Genomic DNA, 21,073 nt, shown 5'->3' on the forward strand with positions numbered 1-21,073 from the left:
CTGTGAGTCCCCGATGCTGCGGGAGCTGTGATAGAAGAGAACTTCGGAAAGTTAATGAGTGGTACAGCATTTCTAAATGTATTTTATAATGAACACACTGAGAGCCCTTCACTTCCAAGCGTGCCTATAAGGGATTATAACCTTTAAGTGCCAAGGAATCCCAGGAGCTCTGCTCGTAAGGAAGGACAGATCCACAGCATGAATGAGGAGCGGTTTCACTACAAACAAGAGAAATTCCACGGTCTGGGGGAACTCTGAGGAGTTCGGGACGTTTTGCTGTCGAGTCTTGGGGGAGAGGCTCCACCAGCAGGTTTAGAGTTGGATTTGTAGCTTCTGCCCAGCTTGGGCTGCCTTTATTAAAGCTTTAATATTAGCAAAATTATTCAGTGTGGGTCCTACTCATTTCTGTTTTGTGTGCACCGCTTTCTCAGAACTCTTTTTTAAGAATGGTTTTTAATGTACTCAATGGCAAATGGAATTCCATGCTCAGACTGACAGGACTGGAAAGCCCTTGGCACCTTAAAGAACAGGTGAGAAGATGCTGTGCATAGACATTATTGCTAAAACATTTTTATGCTTTCTGGAGATTTTTAATATTTAAAACCAGCTTGCAAAAATCAGGGATGGTTTGTATGGCTTTCCATGCCCAGTGCAGGTGTTTGTGGGTCCTGCTCATTTCAGGTTGTGCTGAACCTGTTTCCCATGCTGATAAGCCAGGGAATTCTAGGATTTCTCTCCTGTCCTGTAAATAAAAATGATCTTATTTCATTGCTCTCTTCCTTGCCTGTCCTATCTGCTGTGTTTTGGTTTTAATCCCAACTCTTGGTGCTGAGCTGTTCTGTGGTTGATATGGAGAGGAATATAGCATTTACATAAGAAATCAGAAAATTTCTTGTACCCAGCAGCAGCAAACTCAGTGGTTCTGGAATAATTCAAGATATATTTGTTCAAAAGGATCCAAATTCCTTCCTTTTGTATGGACACTTCCCCAGCCTTAAATAAACCAATTTGTCCTGGCTGTGTTCATTTATTCTCTCCAGGACAGAGCTTACAAGTTGTAATAATTCTCTTTATTTAGCTTCCTGTTCCCTGTAAATGTTCCTGTAAAACTTGTACTCTTTCTTACAGTGGAATAAGGAATTCTGGCAAGTTCACTGCTCTCATTGGAAACGATTTTGGGGAATCCTGTCTGCTCCAGCAGTGCATTTATCCTGCCCTGGGATTTATCTCTTTTTACCCAAAGTTTACCCAAGGAAGGCTGAACTTTGAACAGAGAAGGGGCTGGTGCTGTGGCCATGAAGCTTTCAGGGCTTTTTGATGATGTTCAGCCCTGGCTTTGGTCAGGAATGTTGTTGGAAAAGCACCTCTGTAAAGCCAGCCTAGGTGGATGTGACAGGAGATCCCAGGCTGGCCTGAAAAGTGCTTTTGCCTTCTCCTCCAACTATTCAATTATAGGTGATGACATCAGAAGATTTTTTAATCTCTGATTGCTCTGTCTGGCCATGTTTATGTCAGAATCCCAAAATCATTAAGGCTGGAAAAGCCCTCCAAGACCATCAAGTCCAACCTTGTCCCCAGCCCCGAGTGCCACTTCCAGGAGTTCCTTGGACACTTCCAGGGATGGGGACTCCAAAGCTCCCTGGGCAGCCCCTTCCAATCCTGACCACCCTTTCCATGAAGAAATTATCCCTTAATTTTTCCCCCTTCCATCAGGAAATTAAAAAACCTTTATCTTCACTAAACTACATAGAAATTATAATTTTCCTTCCGTATGGGGTTCTGGGGCTCTGTGTTTATTTTCTTCTCAGTGTAAATGGGTATTTCATGGGGGAAACCTAACACCCAGGGCCTATGGATAACTTTGTACATTTTGGAAATGGATGTCCAGTTTTCTTGGAAGTGATCTGTGCCAGTTTCCTGCTGGGAAGTGGTTGAAGGATGGACAGGGATTTTTGTTGCATCTGGGAAAGAGGAACACGGGCTTATTAATAATTATTAATAAGAAACACGTTTCTTATTAAATAATTTAATAGTGTGAATAATGTACATTTATGTCAAACTCTTTTAAAAGGTACTTTTTATAATGTATATTTATGTCAAATAAACTCTTTTAAAAGGTACTTTTTATAATGTATATTTATGTCAAATAAACTCTTTTAAAAGGTACTTTTTGCTTCTGAAATGAGGGAAAATCTAACTAATTTCAGTTCTTTGGAAATAATTCCTGTCTGTATCTTTGTGAAATGGCCTGATAGCTCCATAATTCCTCTGGCCCTCATGGCTCTCTAGCAGAAATAAACTGATGGAGAAGGAACAGGTGAGGTGGGCACCTACCAGCTGTGCTGAGAGCCAAACTGTGCCCTGAAACTGGAAAAGTCTGAGATTCCCTCTTTAACAGCTGAAAATGGAGCTGAAAAAGCACAGTGGATGGGGAGGAAGGTGCATGGGGGTGGCTGATCCTGCAGAGCCCAGTGCTGGAGAAATTCAGCTCCACTGGAGTTGTGGGAGAGCGGGCAGGAGCCAGGGACTGGGAATTGTGGCACCCCTGGGCAGCTGGCTGTGCTTCAGGTGGATATGGAATGTAGGAATAAATCTATTTTCCAGGACATGCAGCCCCAAAGTGCATTACATAACCTTGGCACTGCCTCTTTTGGCTCCAGGGATGTTCTCAAGGAAACTGTCCTGAGAAATATTCCAGGAATGGAACCTTTTGGAGGGATTCCCTGACTCGAATTTCTCACCCTGCCATTTGCTGCCTGACTTGAGCTGTGGGTTTTACTCAGCACTCAGCTCCTGACTACGAGAGCAGCCAAACTCTCCTCTGTGGAGCTTTAACTATAAAAATAAATTTTGATTTTAGCAGAATTTATGTAACTGTTGGATGAAAATACAAAAGAACCAAGTATCTGAAGTGAAGGAACAATAATGAAATGTTGCTGTAAGGTTTAGTGAAGTCTTCACTGTTGGAATGAGTGAGTGCTTCTGTGTCTGCTGCACTTGAAAAATTCTGATTTTTTTCTCCCTTTCTGGCCTGTTCTTCCTTTCCTGGTGTAGACAGAAGTGTCTCTCCCATCCCAGAGGGTTGGACTGAGATGATTTTTAAGTTCCTTTCCAAACCATTGTGGTTTTCCATGATTCTGCTTACAAAGGTGTGAGCGCCAAATGAACTGAAATGCACTGAAGTTAAATAATAGACTGATAATTATAAGTCCTTCATTAATTTTCTGTGTGTTTTTCAGGTCAGCTCTACAAAACAAGATGTGTTGGCAAATCATCCCAACCATGTTTGTGCTGATGGGTGAGTCACTAAAAATATCCCAAAACCCTGATGGGGACAACTTTTCAGATCAGGGAACATTGTTAACAAATACATGTTGAGTCAGGACACATCCAAATAAATGCCCTGGACAGAGCTGATGAGATAACAGCTTGTGGGGAGTTTGTTTTGTTGCCCAGAAGTGCAAGGAGAGCTCCTCTGCCCCTGGGGGATGCTGCCATCCCTGCTCCAGGGGCACCCCAGGGCTGCCAAAGGGTGCTCAGCTCACTCCAAATGCTGCACTAATAAACTGGGAAATGCCTCTGACAATATTGGCATCTGCTCTGCAAGGACAGCTGGTATTTGCCTTCCTTTTTAATTTTTTGTATTAAAATAAGGACTATTTAAAGGGTTTCTGCTGGAGAAAGCAGACCCTGTAATCCAGTGGAGTTACTTGGAAAATTTGTGTCATCTTTACAAAATAGGAATCAAAAAGATGAATAAATCATTAGATTTAGGTACCTTTTATATACATAAACACCTTTTTATCTTGTTCTCTATGTACTATTATCCACTCAGTATCAAATATTGCATTGCTGAAATTCTTTTAAGCACTTTTTGTGATCTGAACATACTGAGGAGCTTTAACTGGAAAACTTGGATGCTCCAGGGAGATTTCCTGGCAATTTCAGGGCAGTTTGTCACCATCTGATGGCCCTGCTGCTCTGGGGACAGCACTGCAAGCCAGGCCTTCCTCTGGGTCATTTTAACCTCATTTTTTCTGGTTCTGGAGAAAGGGGCTGAGCACATTTTTGACTTTATGAGATTTAATTAATCCCTGGAGATGATCTGTGATACACGAGGGGGAAGTTCCTTAGAAAAAGAGATGAGCTGGGGACAGTGCTGCTTCTCTGTCCTGCTCTGTGTCACTTTTTTGTCCTTTTTGAATCGTGGATTATGGCCTGAGAGTTTGTTTGCTGCACTCCTCCTGCTGGAGGCTAATGAAGCTGGGATTTACAGGGGCACAAACTCTGTTCAGTGGGGGAGCAGGGAGGAGCAGAGCCCTGCAGGAGCCTGGCAGCACAAACTCTGTATGGAGGGAAAGCAAAACCCTCTGCAGAATAACACTCTGCATCTTCTGCCTTTAACAGCTTTTTTACAACTCTCATTTCATATTTTGGTATTATTTAACTCGTGCTCTGTGCTGGAGAATTATGAACTTCTATTAATCAAACAGTGCCAGAGATATTCTGGCATTTCTTATCTTGGCTGTGGCAAGGCATGGAGCATCAATTAATTTCTATTTAATGAACTGCTTAAAATTTCTGCCCTTCCTGACCAGAATGCAAAGTGCACCCATGCCCTGCTGTAAGCAGAGCTTTAATCTTTAAATTCAGAGTGTTTTACAGTGTTTTCCCTGCCCATCCTTCTCTCAGCCATTGTGAGCACAATTCAAGCTATGACATTAACAAATGTGCTCTGAGGGGTTTTATTTTAAGTCTTATGGAAAAAAAAAATTATCATTTTCCTGCCTCTCACTTCCCAGATAATGCCCTGGGGTTGTGCAGTTGCACCCACAGTAATATTGTCCTTTTTTATTTCACAGTTCCAGTGGGACTATGTTTCATATTTACAACAGGATTATATTTGTATTGAAATGGAGCTGTTGTAAAAGAGCTGGAGGGGATCTGTTCCAGCCCTGCATGGGGAGATGAGACTCACACCCAGTTCAGGATTCACTGCAGTTTTGGTTAATAAAAGCCAATTTACCCCAAAGAGATGCTTTGCCTGCAATCCTGGCCTTGCCTTTTTTCAAGAGATTGAGAAAGCAGAAGTTTAGGTGCAGTGAGGGCAGGGTAAAATCTGGAATCTGTCACCTGTGACACCATTCAGAGAGGATGTTTTTAGTGGTTTTGTCTTTACCTAGAAGGGATATTTTTATTCATTTTGTCTTTACCTCAGGGAACAACCCCCAGAAACAACCTGATTTTTACCTATTTCTGTTTCCCATCCACCACTCCCTTTTACTTGTTCAAAAAGATGAACTTTTCCTTTTATTTCCAACGCTTTCCCCTTTATATTTGCAGACTTCCTTCAGATGGCAGCTGCCCATTGCATGGTCCATCCAGTTCCTGCCAGGAGTTTCACCCTGCCCTGTGTGCTGCTGAACGAGACCTTTTTGAGCCCTTTCTCAGCTGGGACCTGGTCTGGTTTGAGGAGAGAGCTTGGAGCACCCAAAATCAAGCATTTAATGAACGAAGAAAATTTTCTGTGTTGCCTTTGGAGTGCCAGCAGCATTGATTGTTCTTTGTACAGAGCAAGCATGCAGGCAAGGAAGTTTATTCCTTCAGAAATAAATCTCTCTGCTCCTCAGAAAATAGGTGGGTTTAGCACTCAAGGGCATAAGGAGTTAATTATTCTAAAAATATTTAGGGTTTTTTGTTATTTGGGAGGAGAGGGGTGGGTTGGATTAATGGGGATTCACTTTTACCTTGGGCAGGCAACACAGTGTGATAAAATCCTTACTCAGGGTGACAAAATCCTTACTCAGGGTGGTAAAATCCTTCTCACTGTGGTAAAATCCTTCCTCAGAGAGGTGAAATCCTCCCTCAGGAGGATAAAACTCTTTCTCAGGGGGCTAAAATCCTTCCTCAGAATGTAGTGGAAGATGGAGGAATTGTACAGCACAGTTTCAAAAGGGAAGAAAAAAGTTGGCTGTTTTTCCAGGGGAATTGTGAATAAAATATGGAGCACTGCATAAGAGGACATAAACCCAGATCTTCAAAGGAGTTTAGACACTGTGAGGAATATTTTAAATATTTTTGGTGGATGTGGGCTTTAAACTCCATCAGCAGGCAGGGGAGATGGAGAGCAAATGGCATCATTTCTACATGAATTATGAGGCTTTAAATAATAAATGTGCAGTAAATGTCTGTACATGGATTAGGATTTTTTTCCCAAGGATTTTTTTCTCCTCCTGTCTCTGAGGAACACGGAGCTGGCATCCTGCTGCCAGGAATCTCCTTGACCTCACTGGGTAGAATTTCATTCCACAGATCCCCAGCTGGGGCTGTGCCACTTCCCAGGACACAGCAACCACCAGCAGCTTCATTTTCCTTCACCCTGCAGCCTTGTCCCTAAATCTAGGTAAAAAATATTCCTTCTTTAATCATGACACTGCAGAACCACGTGGACTGTGGGCCTTGGAAGTGTTTAAGGTGCCCAACTCAGATTATTCATTAATATTTTCCCATCTGTGGGGCAGCCTCACTTTCAGGAATATCTTTGTGAGTGACTTCCATCCAAGTCTTTTATTTTGTTTTAATGCAGTTCAGAAACGTGTGATCCCTTTCTTTTGTCCAGACTGGAGCTGGAACATGGAATGCTGGATTAGAGGCAGGCTGGACCTGTTGGTTTGTAACCTGCAGCTTTTGAAGCTGGACCTGAGAGCTGACCTGAAGGTGAATCTTTTATACTCTGGGTAAGTACAGGACTTACTGTTAAATCCCTCTGGAAAACTGAAGGCATCTCCTAAAACATCAACATTCCAGCTTCCAGCATGGTGGGAGCTTTAGCTCAGCAGATTTTACTTTGTCCTGTCTAAAAGTAATCCTGGATAAGATGGAAAGTTTGTGATTATTTGAATGAAAAACGGTTGGAAAGGAGAATCCCCTTTCCCTGTCCTTCCCATGTTTCTTAAAATCTGTTAATGAAATCAGCATTGACTTCTTAAAGTATCTTTGTTGTTAGAATTTCTTAATTTCAGTGTCTTGGTTCTGCATTTTTTTTTTAACCATAACATTATCTCTCTTGAGGTGACTGTGGTACTTTACATGTGATCCAATGGCAAATGCTGCTGTCATCTCATTGGCACTGTGGTGAATATTCCCAGGAATGCTGAGAGATGGAATCCTCCTGCCTGTGGGATGGGCAGGTCTGGTACACATTGGTTGCAAAAGGATTTGTTTGATACCATGAAACCACCCTGGTTTTTTTCTGGATTATTGATAGCTTTGAAGAGACACACAGAGACTTCATTTCCTGATGAAATGGGATAAACTGAAATAGTTGAATTAGCTGAATTTATAGAGGAGGACTTCCTGAAGAGCCAGATCTCATTTGGCACAAATCATCGCTGTAGTCAGAGCAGAACCCAAATGTATTATTTAGGAATAAATATGGTTGTTCAGCTGACACAATATTTTAATCCCCTTTTGCTGAGGTGGGTTCCCATTTCCAGTGCTCCTCATGACTGTGACTCCTGAAATTCCATTCCATGGGTGTTTGTGGGGGAAGCAGCTCTGCCTTTGCTCTGCTCCATCCAGGCTCAGCTGCACAGGAGAAGCTTTGCAATGATCCCAGTGCAGAAATCTCCACATTGAATTGTTTTGGGATGCCACCAGCCTGGAGCCCCAGCTGGGCTGAAGAGGTTCCTTGTGTTAGGAAGGGAATTCAGTGAGCTCCATGCAATTTAGGAGAGCAGGCCCTGTGGACTCAGCAGGATCTCTGTTTGATTCCTCTTTGCTGCAAAGATGAGAAGCAAAGCAAAGCCTTGGAGAACTCATTTCCCTCCCCACATTCCATATGAATATTTTCCTTTTAGGGTCCCTGTGTTGTGGGGGAGCAGCAAGCACAAGCATTTCAACCTTTGGGAAGGTGACAGCTTTCCCTGTTGGCTCTCTGATACCTTAGCATTTTATTCCTGAGCCAAAATACCTTGAAAACATTCCCAGTTTTAAAAATATGCATTCCTGGCATGTGTTTCTCCCTGGGAGTCTGGAGATCCAGCCAGGATTCTCACATGCAGGGCAATGCACAAAAATAATGATACAGGAGAATCTACAACAGAAAAGCTTTGGTCTCTCACAGCTTTTTCTTTTTTTTCTTTTTTTTTCTTTTTTTCCCAGCATTAGAGAAGTCTCCTCTTATTTACCACATCCACAGTTTTCCTGCTTGGAAATAGCAGGAATGGGAATGTTCTGTTGTGCCCATGGCAGTGCCCTGTGAGAGGCTCAAGTGAGGGACAGGATGGGGCATTGAAAAGGTTATTCCAAAAGAACAGAAGAGAAAAGGTTACTCCAAAGCTTCATTAGACTAATGGGTTAATTGTCTACCAAGCATCTTTCCAGCTGTCTGATGCCAGGAATGCTGTAAAGCCCAGGGTTAATTCCATGAGCTGGAATCTTCAGCCTCAGGGATCCCCTTGGTTTAATTTTGAGCACTGATTATCATTTGCCCTTTGAGCTCATGAGGCTGCATTCATATTTGGACTTATTTGAAGTACCTGGGAGGCTCTCCTCCAGCTCTGGGCCTAAATCCCCATGTTTTTTAAGGATAAATCATTCAATCAGTTGTGCATTGAGCCTCTCCAGCCAGAGAAAATCAACCTCTCATTAGAGACTGATGAGCTCAGCAGCCCTCAGATCTGCTGCAGTTTAATGGGGCAGCTTCTTCAAATAAGGATTTTTCTAGAGCTACCATTGTTCAAAAACATTGGGAAAAATTTATGGAGAAAATCCTGGAAGCCCCAGACAGCTTTGCTCCATCCTTTCCCAGTCAAGACAGTGCTTGGAAAAGGATATGGGAATATTGTGAGAGCAGACTTACAATGGTGACCCTATTTCACAACCACCTGGTTGGGATGGACCTTTCCTGAAAATTCAGGTAATTTGCCCTAAAAGGAGTTTTACTTTTTCTTTGCAATTGCAAGAACTGGATTGAAATTCAGCCAGGACATTTTGCAGCATCTCATTGAAAGTCTCCAAGTTCCCCACGAGGCCACAGGTGAATTTAGCAGGAGAAGCATCACCTTCTGAAGGGGGTTGAATATAAATATAAAACATTTAGACCTTCCTGCATGTTTCTTTTCCAAGGTGTTGGCAAAAAGAACTCTCTGTGACAGGATTTGGGTGGAGGAGCCCAAATCTCCTCAGCTTGTGAGGGTTAATAAGTCAGGAGAGGAGGTCTTTAGCATTTTTCTCCTTTTACACTGCTTTATTTTGGGTGCAAACAAGTCCATTTGGAAGGTTAAAAATTGAAATAATTATTAGGAATGATGAAGGGCTGGTGTGGTGATAACCACTTTCCAGATAGATCAGATCAAAGACGTGGTTTGAAGGAAAAAAAAATGTTTTCATGGATTGATTGTGGCTTTTGGAGACCAGTAAAATCTGTGAGCAACAGGAGAAGGCAGAGAAGCTTCAAAGCAAAGTCTGCAAAGTTTTTGAAAGGAAATTCAGGAGAAAACAGCGGAGCCACATCTAGAAAAACCAAATTATTCCAAGTAATTTCAGAGCTCTGTGTCTGCCAGATACCATCAGCATAATTCCTGTGTCCTGGAGTCTGCGAGTCCTGGTGAGAATTCTTGCAGGAATGTCAGGATGGACTGTCTGGAGCATTAATAAATGTAAAGCATACCCTGACATGGACCTGCTTGGGGCTCTTCCTGCAGAGCACAGGAGCTGGGAGGGCAGGGCTGCCCAAATTCCATGGTTTGCCAGCCTCAGAGGATCCCAGGATGCAGAAAGATCAGTGAGGGATGGGGGGAGTGGGGCTGGGATGATGCAGGAGTGGCTCCCTGCAGTCCCAGCCTGAGCTCTTCCCATCCTCCATAATTCTTCTCAGTTTTTTGATCTTTTCCTCCCTAATCAGGGCAGGATATGGAAATGGAATTGGTGAATCATGGCCAGTTCCCTGTGCTCTGCTCTCAGATAAATGGAGCAGATAACAAATGGACTAAACCCAAAAAATAAAGCAGCAGATCTCGTCCTTCCCTGTCCTCCAATGCAGAGATCTCTGCCCTGCCTGAATCCAAGTGTTCCAGTGACTCATGCCAGCTATAAAACCATTGGAAAAATGTACTGAAAGGCTCTTATTCCATGAATTTCCATTTCTTTCTCTGAATTAGTAAAACAAAACCCTTACTGGACAGAAATAATTCCAAAATCACTTCAGAACAATTCCAAACAGGAGCTTTTTATTTTTTTTTTGGGTAAGGATGAAACGTGAAAAACAGGAAAGAATCCAAGGTGATTGAGCTGTCAGGGTTTGTCTTGGCTTTGCTGCTGGGAGAAATTTGGCCACAAATGATTTGCACTATTAAATTCCCAACCTTGGGGAGGCTTTAGTCCCTGGATACCTGCAAAATTCCATAAATGTGGGTTTCTGGAAGAGGCTGAAGAGTAAAGATGAGAATGGAGAATGCTTTGGGAACTGCTGGTTCTGAAGATTCAGATGGGATATTGGGAAGGAATTGTTCCCTGGGAGGGTGGGGAGGGCCTGGCATGGATTGCCCAGAGGAGCTGTGGCTGCCCCTGGATCCCTGGAAATGTCCAAGGATGGGGCTTGCAGCAGCTTGGGAAAGGTCCCTGTCCATGGCAGGGGCTGGGATGGGATTTAAGGTCCCTCCCAACCCAAACCATTCCATGATTATAATATTCCCTGTAATGCTCAATTGTAGCAGGAGCTGGAGGGAACATGAAATTGTTTTGACATTATTTCAGTGCCCCGTGAATGGAAATTAGAAATTCATCTCTTTTGGGATGGCAAGGAGCTGCCATGGCAAGGTAAAACAACGTGTGCCTAAAGAAAATCTAGGAATTCTTGAATGGAACTGTGTTCATTACTTGAAAACCATTTAAAAAGGGAGAAGCAGCAAAATTAGTTTTTTTCATTAATTAATTTAATTTTTTGATCAATAAACTATATCCAGATGGCCACACTTATTGAGATACAGAAAATGGTTTTGTTTCCTGGTTTGTTTTCCCCCCTGCAGGTCAGAGCTGTCTCTGGGGGCTGCATCCACGAGCTCTCTGCAGGGCACAGTGAGGGTGGCTCCGTGTGACTGCAGGGACCAGGCCAGCTGCCAGTGCCTGGTGGCCACCCCGAGCCTCAACCACACCTACCTGCTGTGGCTGGAGATGGTGGCAGGGGGCACCGCCCTGGGCTCACCCCTGATGGCCCTGCAGCCCTTGGACATTGGTGAGCATGGCTGAGACCCCTGGCCACGGAACACTGAGCCAAGGGGGCAGGCTGGGAATGCAGCTGGGAGAGGGACAGTGATGGATTCTAACTGAGAGCTTAAATGAGTCAAGGGTCAGGTTACAAGTGTAGTTAGCAAATTGGGATTGGAGCTTAACAAGGAAATGAATTGATACCAGGTGGGATAACTGAAACAAGGTTGGGAATGACAGGTGATGTATGAGGTATTGAAAGAGTGCAGGAGCCATAAATCCAACTAAGAATGAGAGGAGGCTTGGACTGGGACCAGCAGGACAAGGAGCCCTGCCAGCTTGACATGGGTGAAGAGTTTGCCATGAGGAAGAGGTCTTACTTCCTCTTCAAAGGAAGTCAGTCAGAACTTACTGTTCTGAAATGGGTCAGAACCCATTTCTTTGGGTCTGAACCCATTTCTTTGGGTTCTGACCCATTTCAGAGCCCACCACCCATGGTGGGCCCTTCTGACCCATCTCAGAGCCCACCAAGCCAATTAAGGAGGACAATTGCACAGCCCTAATGGACATCCAGCTAATTAAAATACAAAGTGAGCAGGTTAATGCTTATGTAACAGGCGTCCTGGAAACCATGCTGGAAACCATCTGAATATGGAAAACCTTTTTGGATAAATAGAGTGGGAGTTTGGGACTTTTTACACAAGTCTTTGGGAGGTTACTCCCCAGGTGTCCAGTGCTGTAATAAATACACCCTCTTTTCAGCACTGTAATAAATGCACCCTCTTTTCAGCACTGTAATAAATGTACCCTCTTTTCATCTTTAATTAGTTGAAGAGTCATCTGTCCGTGCTTCACAACAGCAGCAGGATGGCTCTGCTGGGAAAGGGGCACAGACAGGGCAGGAAAAGCTCCCTAATCCCTGTCTGGGCTGCTGTGCAAACCACACTGAGCACGGCCCAAGCACTCAAAAATTGGTTATTTCTCATTTTTTCCTTTCCAATCAGAACCTCTCTGCACAACACTGGCCCGGTGGTGGAGCTTGTTGCTGAGGGCTTCAATTAAATTTAAAAAGCTGTTCCCAAAGTTGCTTAGCAAGAAATCCCACCCATTTTCCCAAGCAGCTCTCTGATCCTGATGTTTTTTTGTTCACCCATGCAACCCCAAGCTGGAAAACATTCCTGTGTGTTTGATCAAGCTCAAACTCTCCTGACATGATGAATTTGAGATGTGTTGCTATCCAACGTGCCCAGTTATTGCAGATTTGGGCAGATTTCATAAAGGCAGGAGCTGTCAGCTGCAGGGGAAAAAAATTAAAGTTTTATGAACATCTTATTAACTTAAAAACTTAGGAACTTTATGAACTCCCTCCTAACTGATGTGCTCTGCAGACAGAACCAGTTAAAATCTCTGGGTGGGCTGGTTTGGAAGATGAGAGGTGGCATTTTTCATCCTGCTGGTTTGAAATGATGCTGCAGGAAAAAATTAAAAATTCAGGCTGGAGTCTGCCAGTATTTAAAAATGACACAATGAGTTAGCTCTGCTTAGTGAAGCATGTTTTTAAAATGCATAATATTAATACATGTTCTGCCAAGATTTAGCTCAATTAAAACTATTTTGAATGTAAAACTCTCGAGTGCTTGTGCCACGTGGATTTTATTTGCTGATAGTGGAGCAGGTGGCATCACAACCATCATTATCTGTGGGATCTGACTGAGGGAAATGTGATGGCATAGCCACTGACTTTTATTTGCTTTCTCCCCAATCACTCCCTGCTGGCCTTCCTGAAGTTAATTGCTTTGAGATGGTCTAGAAGTAGAAATTAAATAAAATCTGACTTGCTGTGGTAGATCTATACTGAAAATAATAAGAGAATTTTGTTATAAATAACTAAATAAAATCTGGCCTGGTTGGTGGATTTATACTGAAAATAATTGGAGATATTTGATATTCCTGAGTGACATCCCAGTAATGCAGTTAAATGGGACCCTTGGAGAGCTGGGCCCCAGAGCAGATGGGATTTGAGGGGAACATTTGCCCACTGCTCAGGATTTTTGGGAATATTTTCCCTTCAGCTTCTGCAGGGTTTTACCCTTCCATGGGCAAAACTTGGCTGGGAATGAGGACAGGGCCAGCCAAGGTCTCAGTACCAGGGAAAAGCAGGGCCTTGGCTCCTTGGCCGTGTCCAAGGAATGGAATCCGGGGGATTTCCCATCCAGAGCTCCCTTCATCCCCATGGGAATATCCAGACTCTCCATTTTCACTCTCCTGGACTCCTCCTTTCACAGCCATCATCCCTGTGGAAGGATAGGAATGTTTAGGAAAACCCTGTGTGCACTATAAGGAACAAATTGATTTTCTCAGCATTCCCATCCCTCTCCTGCTCATTCCCTCTTCCCAGCAAGGCAGGTCAGCCAGGGCTTGGCCACTGGGAAAAGCTGTGGCCAGAGGGAAGAAATTCCTGCAGGTTTAAGGGAAATGGGAGGTCAAGCAGCATTTCTTGATGACTGCAACAGCACCAGGGTGACTTTTCCAGGGATATTACACAAAACTGCCACTCAGTAGAGCAGCTCTTGGAAACTGAGTTTAAGAGAACTGAGTTTAAGGCCCGAATTGTGACTCAGTAAAGCCCAGCAGCCCTGGCTGAAGCTGGGGCTAACTTGTGGGTGAATTTGTGTGCAGTGAAGCCCGAGGCCCCCGTGCAGCTGCACCTGGAGCTGGCTGAGAGGGGCCAGGTGAAGCTCTGCTGGTCCAGCCCTGCCCCGCTGCCCTTCCCTCTGCAGCACCAAGTGAGGATCTCCGCTCCTCCGGGCCACCAGGGGGACAGCCAGGTGAGGCACTGTGCCCTCTTCGGGGCTGGCCATTCCCAAACCCCGGCATTCCCACCGCTCCCTGGGCCTTGGATTGGGAGTGGGGCTGTTCTGGTGCAGCTGGGCTTAGCTCCCTGCTGTTCCCTGGAAAAGCTGGGCTTAGCTCACTGCCTTTTCCTGGAAAAGCTGGGCTTAGCTCACTGCCTTTTCCTGGAGAAGCTGGGGGGCTGCTTTTTCCTGGAAAAGCTGGGCTTAACTTGCTGCTTTTTCCTGGAGAAGCTGGGCTTAGCTGGCTGCTTTTTCCTGGAAAAGCTGGGCTTAGCTGGCTGCTGTTCCCTGGAAAAGCTGGGCTGCTGGTTCCTGGAGAAGCTGGATTTTACATCTCTCCCCACTGAGAGAAGCCCCATCTCCTGCTGGCTCTCACAAGCAAACTCCCATTTTTCTTCTTGGGTGAAATCCTGGATTCTGTGAAGTCTAAGCCCATTTTCTTTCAGCATTCTATATGTTCTGTAACTCATCTGTGTTTAATATTTATAAATTTTATTATGAATAGTTTTTTTTTCCTCTTCCTACCATGCAAGTGGCTCTGGAATAACAAGCAGCTGTAAATTAGCAACCCATAATGAAAAAACTTGTTTTCCACAGTTATACAACTTCCAACAGTCTCAAATTGACAGTAAATTTAAAGAAGAAAGATTTTTAACCCAGCTTTCTACCTAAAAACATAGAAAACCCTTGTGTAGAATATGAGGATGTTATCTCCTGTCTTTTAAGGAGCAAAGTGATTTGCTCAGTGCTCCCATCCTTCTTAAAAACTGAGTTGAAAGAGAAGGCATGAAAGGGAATTCAGGGAATTCTGACTCCATACAATTTATTTATGTTCCTTCTGTGTTTTCCTGTTTCATTTTACAACAATAATGGATTTGGACAATCCAACAGACGCTTCAGGTAGTCCTGGAAAGTTCCATGGCCATGGACAATGCCCTGCTGGACTCTCCATCCTCAGTGCAAGTGAGGAGCAGGAATCTCCATGCTCCAGGCTTCTGGAGTGACTGGAGCTCACCCTACAACCTCTCTTTGGGAGGTAGGACACCTGCAGGCTTGGGATAAAGCTGATTTTCCCGCTGGTTTTGTGTTGGAAATGGAGTTGGGATGAGAAATCCTGTGGGAGCCTTTCCTGCCTGAGGCTCAGCTCCCTCCCTGGGCCAGGCTGGCACAAGGGATTCTGGAGAGCAGCACCTGTGGGGCTGGCACTCCCTCAGCAGCACCTGCCCACACCCACACTAAGCTCTTTTCCTCAGAGCTTTTCCAATTCCAGTTCCAGCTGGCAGCCCTGAACCTCCCCTCAGTTCAGGATTTTTCTCCTGGTGCTTTCTCTCACTTCTGGTTTTGGTTTTGTAGCTGAACTGAAGGCCCAGAGCACAATTAAATGTCCTTTTTATACAGTCCAGCCTGGTTTGTAATGCTGAGCCCTGTGCAAAAATGACTTTCTGCTTATTCTGTTGTATTTTTCCATGCTCTGCTCAGAATTCCCTGGGAACATTTTGGTCTGTGCTGCCACAGGAATTCTCTGAACTCTTTATACAGGCACCTGCACCAAAGAAAGAACTAAACCTTGGAAAAAGAGCTTTTTTCCTAATAAAACCTTGAAATAACAGATCCTAAAGTTGCTTTACTGCCTGCAAAAGGGAAATCTGGGGGAAATCCTAAAAATCCCTGCCTGGTTCCTCAGTGGGGGAAGCAAACCTGATCTTTAAAGGATTTAACGCTGGCTTTGGGGTGTTCTTTGCAAACAGCTCCATTCCAGCTCCACCTGTATCTTTCCTGAATCCCTGACTGGTGGAGACTGAGTTTAAACTTCTCTCAATCCTTGGAAAATTCAGTGTATTTGAGCCTGCATTGGACCACTGCTACAATTTGCTGTTAATTGCAGTGTAAAACCAGCTTTGAGGACTTCAATCTCCTGCTGACTTCAGGAGGAAGAGGAACAGCAGCTCCTGGAAAGATGGATTAATTTTATTTTGTTCCCCTTGTGCTACTGTGTGTTGCTTGCACTGCACCCTCCAGGGATTTTCTGCTCTTTTCATTCAGATGTGCCTGGGGATATTAAAGATTATTTAAATCAGAGTTTAGAAACATCAGGTGTGGAGGGAGACAAACCAAGGCCCATTTCTGTTCCTGTTCATAGTGATTAAGAAGTAGGAAAGTTAGAAATACAGCCGGATGATGATGAAAAAATAATAAAACCATTATTATTATGAATAATAGTAATAGTAATAATAATAATAATATTTTCTGTTGGAAATATTTTTTTCCATTTTCAGTTTCAATGGATCCTCCCCCCCCTCCTTTTTCCTTTTGTGTAACCTGGGGATATTAAGGATTATTTTAATCAGAATTTAGAAACTTTATCTATGGAGGGAGGCAGTCCAAGGCTCATTTCTGCATCTGTAGCAACCATAACAATATAAAAATTATTATTTATATCAATATTAATATTAATATTACTTTTATGATGATTATAATATAATTTTAATGTTATAATGTTTAATAGTGTCATAATATTATATATTATTATACAATAATATAACATATTTTATTATATATTATATATATATATAAGATATAATTATTATATATTATTATATACTATTTCACATAATATATAACATCAGATTGTCAATAGTAATAATAATAATAAAAGAATACATAATAGATAATACAATAGATAATATAATAATGATATAATACGGTATAATATTATTATATGGTATGTAATATATACACTATATTATTATGGTTATTAACAATTATTCTTATTCTTATTCTTATTCTTATTCTTATTCTTATTCTTATTATTATTATTATATGCTTTTACATTTTCTGGTTGAGTTTCGACCCCCAATGGATTTTCCCCTTTTATCCCCATTTCCACGCAGCTCCAGTGCTGTACTTCCCTGCCAGGACCCTGACCCGCGCTGGCTCCAGCCTGTCCTTTCTGTGCACGTTCAGGAACCGCTCTCAGCCCGTGCCGGCCCGGGAGCTGGTGTGGTGGCTGAACCTGGCCGAGCCGGTCCCGGCCAGCCAGACCTCGGAGCTGAGCAGCCGCGTCAGCCGCGTGACCCTGCCCAGCCTGAGAGCCACGCAGCCCCGGGGCAGCTTCCTCTACAGCGCCCTGTACTGCTGCCACCAGAGCCGCCAGTGCCACCGCGCCTACGCCGAGCTCTATGTCGTAGGTGAGGCTCGGGGGCACTGCCCGTTCTGCTCTTGGGCCCTTGTCGTGGTCAGGATGGAGTATTTCCATTTAAAATCCTTTCTTGCCCTTGGGGGAGTTTTGTTTGTTCGTGGTTTTGTTTTTGTGGGGTTTTTGTTTCTTTGTTGTGGTGTTTGCGAGGGTCCCCGGGACGAGGTGAGAGATGAGAATCTGACTCCGTGTTCTCAGAAGGCTGAGTTATTCTATTCTATTCTATTCTATTCTATTCTATTCTATTCTATTCTATTCTATTCCATTCCATTCCACTCCATTCCACTCCATTCCATTCCACTCCATTCCATTCCACTCCATTCCATTCCACTCCATTCCATTCCACTCCATTCCATTCCATTCCATTCCATTCCACTCCATTCCACTCCATTCCATTCCATCCCATTCCATCCCATTCCACTCCATTCCATTCCATTCCATTCCATTCCATTCCATTCCATTCCATTCCATTCCACTCCACTCCATTCCATTCCATTCCATTCCATTCCATTCCACTCCATTCCATTCCACTCCATTCCACTCCATTCCACTCCATCCCATCCCATCCCATCCCATCCCATCCCATCCCATCCCATCCCATCCCATCCCATCCCATCCCATCCCATTCCACTCCATTCTGCTATACCAAAACTATACTAAAGAAAGAGAAGGATACAGACAGAAAGCTTAACAAGAATGAATAATAAAAACTCATGACTGACTCCTCAGAGTCTGACACAGCTGATGGTGATTGGTCATGAAGTAAAAACAATTCACATGTTTGGATAAACAATCTCCAGACCACATCCCAGAGCAGCAAACACAGGAGAAGCTGAGGCTTCTCAGCTTCCCAGGAGAAGAAATCCTGGTACAAGGGATTTTTCAGAAAATATCACAATGACTGTTTGTTTTTTGGTTTTGGTTTTTTTTTTTTTTTTGCTTTGTTTTGTTTTTGGGGTTTTTTGTTGAGGTCTTTTGGTTGGGTTTGTTTTTGTTTTTTGGTTTTTTTTTTTTTTGGTTTTGTTTGGTTTGGTTTTTTTGTTTCGTTTTGTGTTGGAATTTGAAATGTAGGGAATTCTCAGAACTTCAGCTTTATAGGTTAAAGCTCAGAATTAAACACAAGATTTGATTTGAGGCTTTGGAAAAAGCTTCTAAACTTAAGTGTTAGAAGCAAGATTGTGGATTTATAGTGTGAAGTAAAGACATGTTGAATAAAGGAAAGTTTAGAGTTTTAGAGTTTAAGATGTAGAAAAAATAAAAGTTACAAAGGTTAAAAGGTTAAAGCTTAGAATTAAACACAAGATTTGATTTAAGGCTTTGGAAACAAGTGTTAGAAGAGAGGATGTGGATTTATAGTTTAAAGACATGCTAAGTACAGGAAAGTTTAGAGTTTTAGAGTTTAAGAGATAGAAAAAATAAAAGTAGTTATAAAGGTAAACAAGAAATGTGGAGTGCAGTACTGTAAGTTTGTGTGTTATAACATGATTGACTAAGAAGGCTTACACTGTAGCATGACTCTATAAGACAAAATATTTAAAGATTGAGTCAAAAACATAAACATTTTTGTTGGCAGTGTTTTATTAGTCAATAACTCCTTAAAAAGTCTTGTAACTAAAAGTTTTGTGACTTTTTAAACTATGCTGTAAAGACGTGAGCTGAACTCACTTTTCTTACTTATGTGGAAGATAAAAAAATAAACCACATAATCAAAACCAATTCAAAAGTCCCATCTCAAATTACATCAAAAATTCCTCACAGTTTTGTTTTGTAGCAACCATTGTGTCTTATTAATTAAGCTTTTATGTCTTTTAATTAGACATGGATTTTAATATCTCCTGTGAGACTGATGGATACCTGACTAAAATGACTTGCAGGTGGTCTGCAAACCCAACCACCTTGCTCCTGGGGAGTCTGCAGCTAAGATATCGCAGGTATGGATGGAGTTTAATTCTCTTTTTATGTTTGGAAAGCATTGCTCAAAATATTTTAGTGTCAAAGAATTCTGGAGGAATGTAATTATAGAATTAACAGATTCTTTATCTGTGTGCAGGAAGGGAACCAGAGATAGCTGAGTATGGAACAGATTTTATTTCTAGGGTTTTTCAGCATTTTTCAACCTGTTTGGGAGCCAGTTCTCTTCAAGAAGATTTCTTGGATCAGTTAAAGAATTATTCCAGTTGCTCCTACCTACAAGTTGTAAGGAAATAAGGGAAAAGCCCATTCCCAGAAGGAATGTCTGGCCTGGTGGAGCTGTAGAATCCCTGTCCTTGGAGCCTCTCAGCTCCTGACAGCTCCATCTGATCTGATTTAACTCTGCTCTGAGTCTGAGGTGGGACTTGAGACCTCCTGAGGTCTCCACTCAGTCTTTGATTCTTCTGTAATTTTTTTAATGTTTTTTTTTTTCTATGTACACACAGCTAAAAATAGAGGATGAAACCAACTTATTCCAAGGTGGGAAAAGGTCTTGCTTGGAGAACCAAACCTTAGCTGGTGAAGGGAATGTTGCTTTGTGAAGGCAGCAGCTGGGACTGCAGCAGTTCCCAGAATCCCAGACTGGTTTGGGTTGGGAGGGACCTCAAAGCTCATCCTATTCCATCCCTGATGTGTGGAGCTTGAGGGTTTCCTAGAACCACTCAGACAGACAGACAGACAGACAGCTCTTCCTGAGGCAAAAACCCCATAATTTTAGCACTCTGCTGGGCTGGAGATGCAGGAATTTTGGCAAACAGCTTCCATCAGCCCTGCCTAATCCTTTGGAAAGGCAGCCTGTCTTCTGTGGTGGAGCTCTGAATGATCCTGGTGCCCAGGTGAATATTTCCCAGGGGTTTGTGGACTGCAGGAATAACTGGAATGCTGGAAAGTTCAAGTGGAGGCTTTTGGGGCAGGATTAATGCCTGCCTGAGTGCTGAGGTAGCTTTTGTTTACTCTGCCTTGACAAATATGGATCTAATGAGTGCACTGCTGGGCAGGGAGCTGGGAATAAACCCCATGCTGCTCATGGTGCCTTTTATTCCCACTTCCTCACTGCTCAGGTTTAGCTAAAAATGTGATTTTCTAGTAGGAGGTGATAATGTGGAGATTTGTTCGTGTTCCTGCAAGATCAAACAGTGACATTACCACTGCCTGCAAATCCTTCCCAGATGCTGCTGATCCTTCTTTTTGTTCTAGTTTTTGTGGTTATTTGTTCAGAGCGAGACCTGAAAGAGGAAAATGCAATAAAATTCCTGCTGCTATTCCCTTTAGGAGCTGGAGTGCAGCACTGCTGTGCTGTGTGTGATGCTCTGCCTGTGGGGTTTTGTTTGGCTTGGGTTGTTCCTACATCTTCCTCTGCAGGCAGTGCTGCCAGGAGAAACAGCTCCAGAGGGATGATCCTGTGGGAGCAGGGAATGCTCCAATGCCAACCTCCAAAGCACCAGGCACTGCTTTAATCCTGAGGACACAAAGAGGGAACTTGTACCCAGTGTAACTCTGGTGGTTCCTCTGAGTAACTCACACCCCCTCCAGCCCCTCTCCTCACAAGTCTGAGGAGAAAGCTGAAAAATTCCCACTCCAAGAATTTATCCAGTTCCAATTTGTCCAAAAGCCAAGGCTCCTCTCTTCTGTTGCCAGGTGTGAAAACTGGACATGGGGTTTTTAATCCAGAGTTGATGTTTTGGTGGAATTTGCATCTCCTGGAGACCTCACTGGGTCTCTGTGGCAGCTTCCCCCTGGTTGCCAGTTGGGATTTTGGAAGCCATTCCTGACTGCAGTCAGTTCTTGGCAGATTTGCCTTGCTGTGTTCATTGCCAATCCCTCAAATCCCACAATTGATGAG

General features: G+C 43.3%; 1 protein-coding gene across 2 annotated transcripts in view; it reads left to right on the forward strand.

The window, feature by feature from the left end:
• LEPR (leptin receptor) overlaps nucleotides 1–21,073 on the forward strand; it is a 30,838-nt gene that overhangs the window by 418 nt on the left and 9,347 nt on the right. Inside the window, exons 1-9 of one of the 2 annotated variants that reach the window (XM_071436923.1) lie at nucleotides 2,880–2,972; nucleotides 3,240–3,298; nucleotides 5,344–5,637; nucleotides 6,620–6,737; nucleotides 11,031–11,236; nucleotides 13,888–14,036; nucleotides 14,955–15,099; nucleotides 16,955–17,251; nucleotides 19,076–19,190. In XM_071436923.1, the coding sequence (XP_071293024.1) occupies nucleotides 3,259–3,298; nucleotides 5,344–5,637; nucleotides 6,620–6,737; nucleotides 11,031–11,236; nucleotides 13,888–14,036; nucleotides 14,955–15,099; nucleotides 16,955–17,251; nucleotides 19,076–19,190 (1,364 nt within the window). In that variant the 5' untranslated portion in view covers nucleotides 2,880–2,972; nucleotides 3,240–3,258. Of the gene's footprint in view, nucleotides 1–2,879; nucleotides 2,973–3,239; nucleotides 3,299–5,343; nucleotides 5,638–6,619; nucleotides 6,738–11,030; nucleotides 11,237–13,887; nucleotides 14,037–14,954; nucleotides 15,100–16,954; nucleotides 17,252–19,075; nucleotides 19,191–21,073 lie in introns of those variants that run through there. The other variant, XM_071436922.1, reaches the window with a different exon arrangement.

The sequence above is a fragment of the Agelaius tricolor genome, unplaced genomic scaffold, assembly GCF_023055355.1.
Source record: "Agelaius tricolor isolate 1412-34295 unplaced genomic scaffold, bAgeTri1.0.p SCAF_11, whole genome shotgun sequence".
NCBI lineage: Eukaryota > Metazoa > Chordata > Aves > Passeriformes > Icteridae > Agelaius > Agelaius tricolor.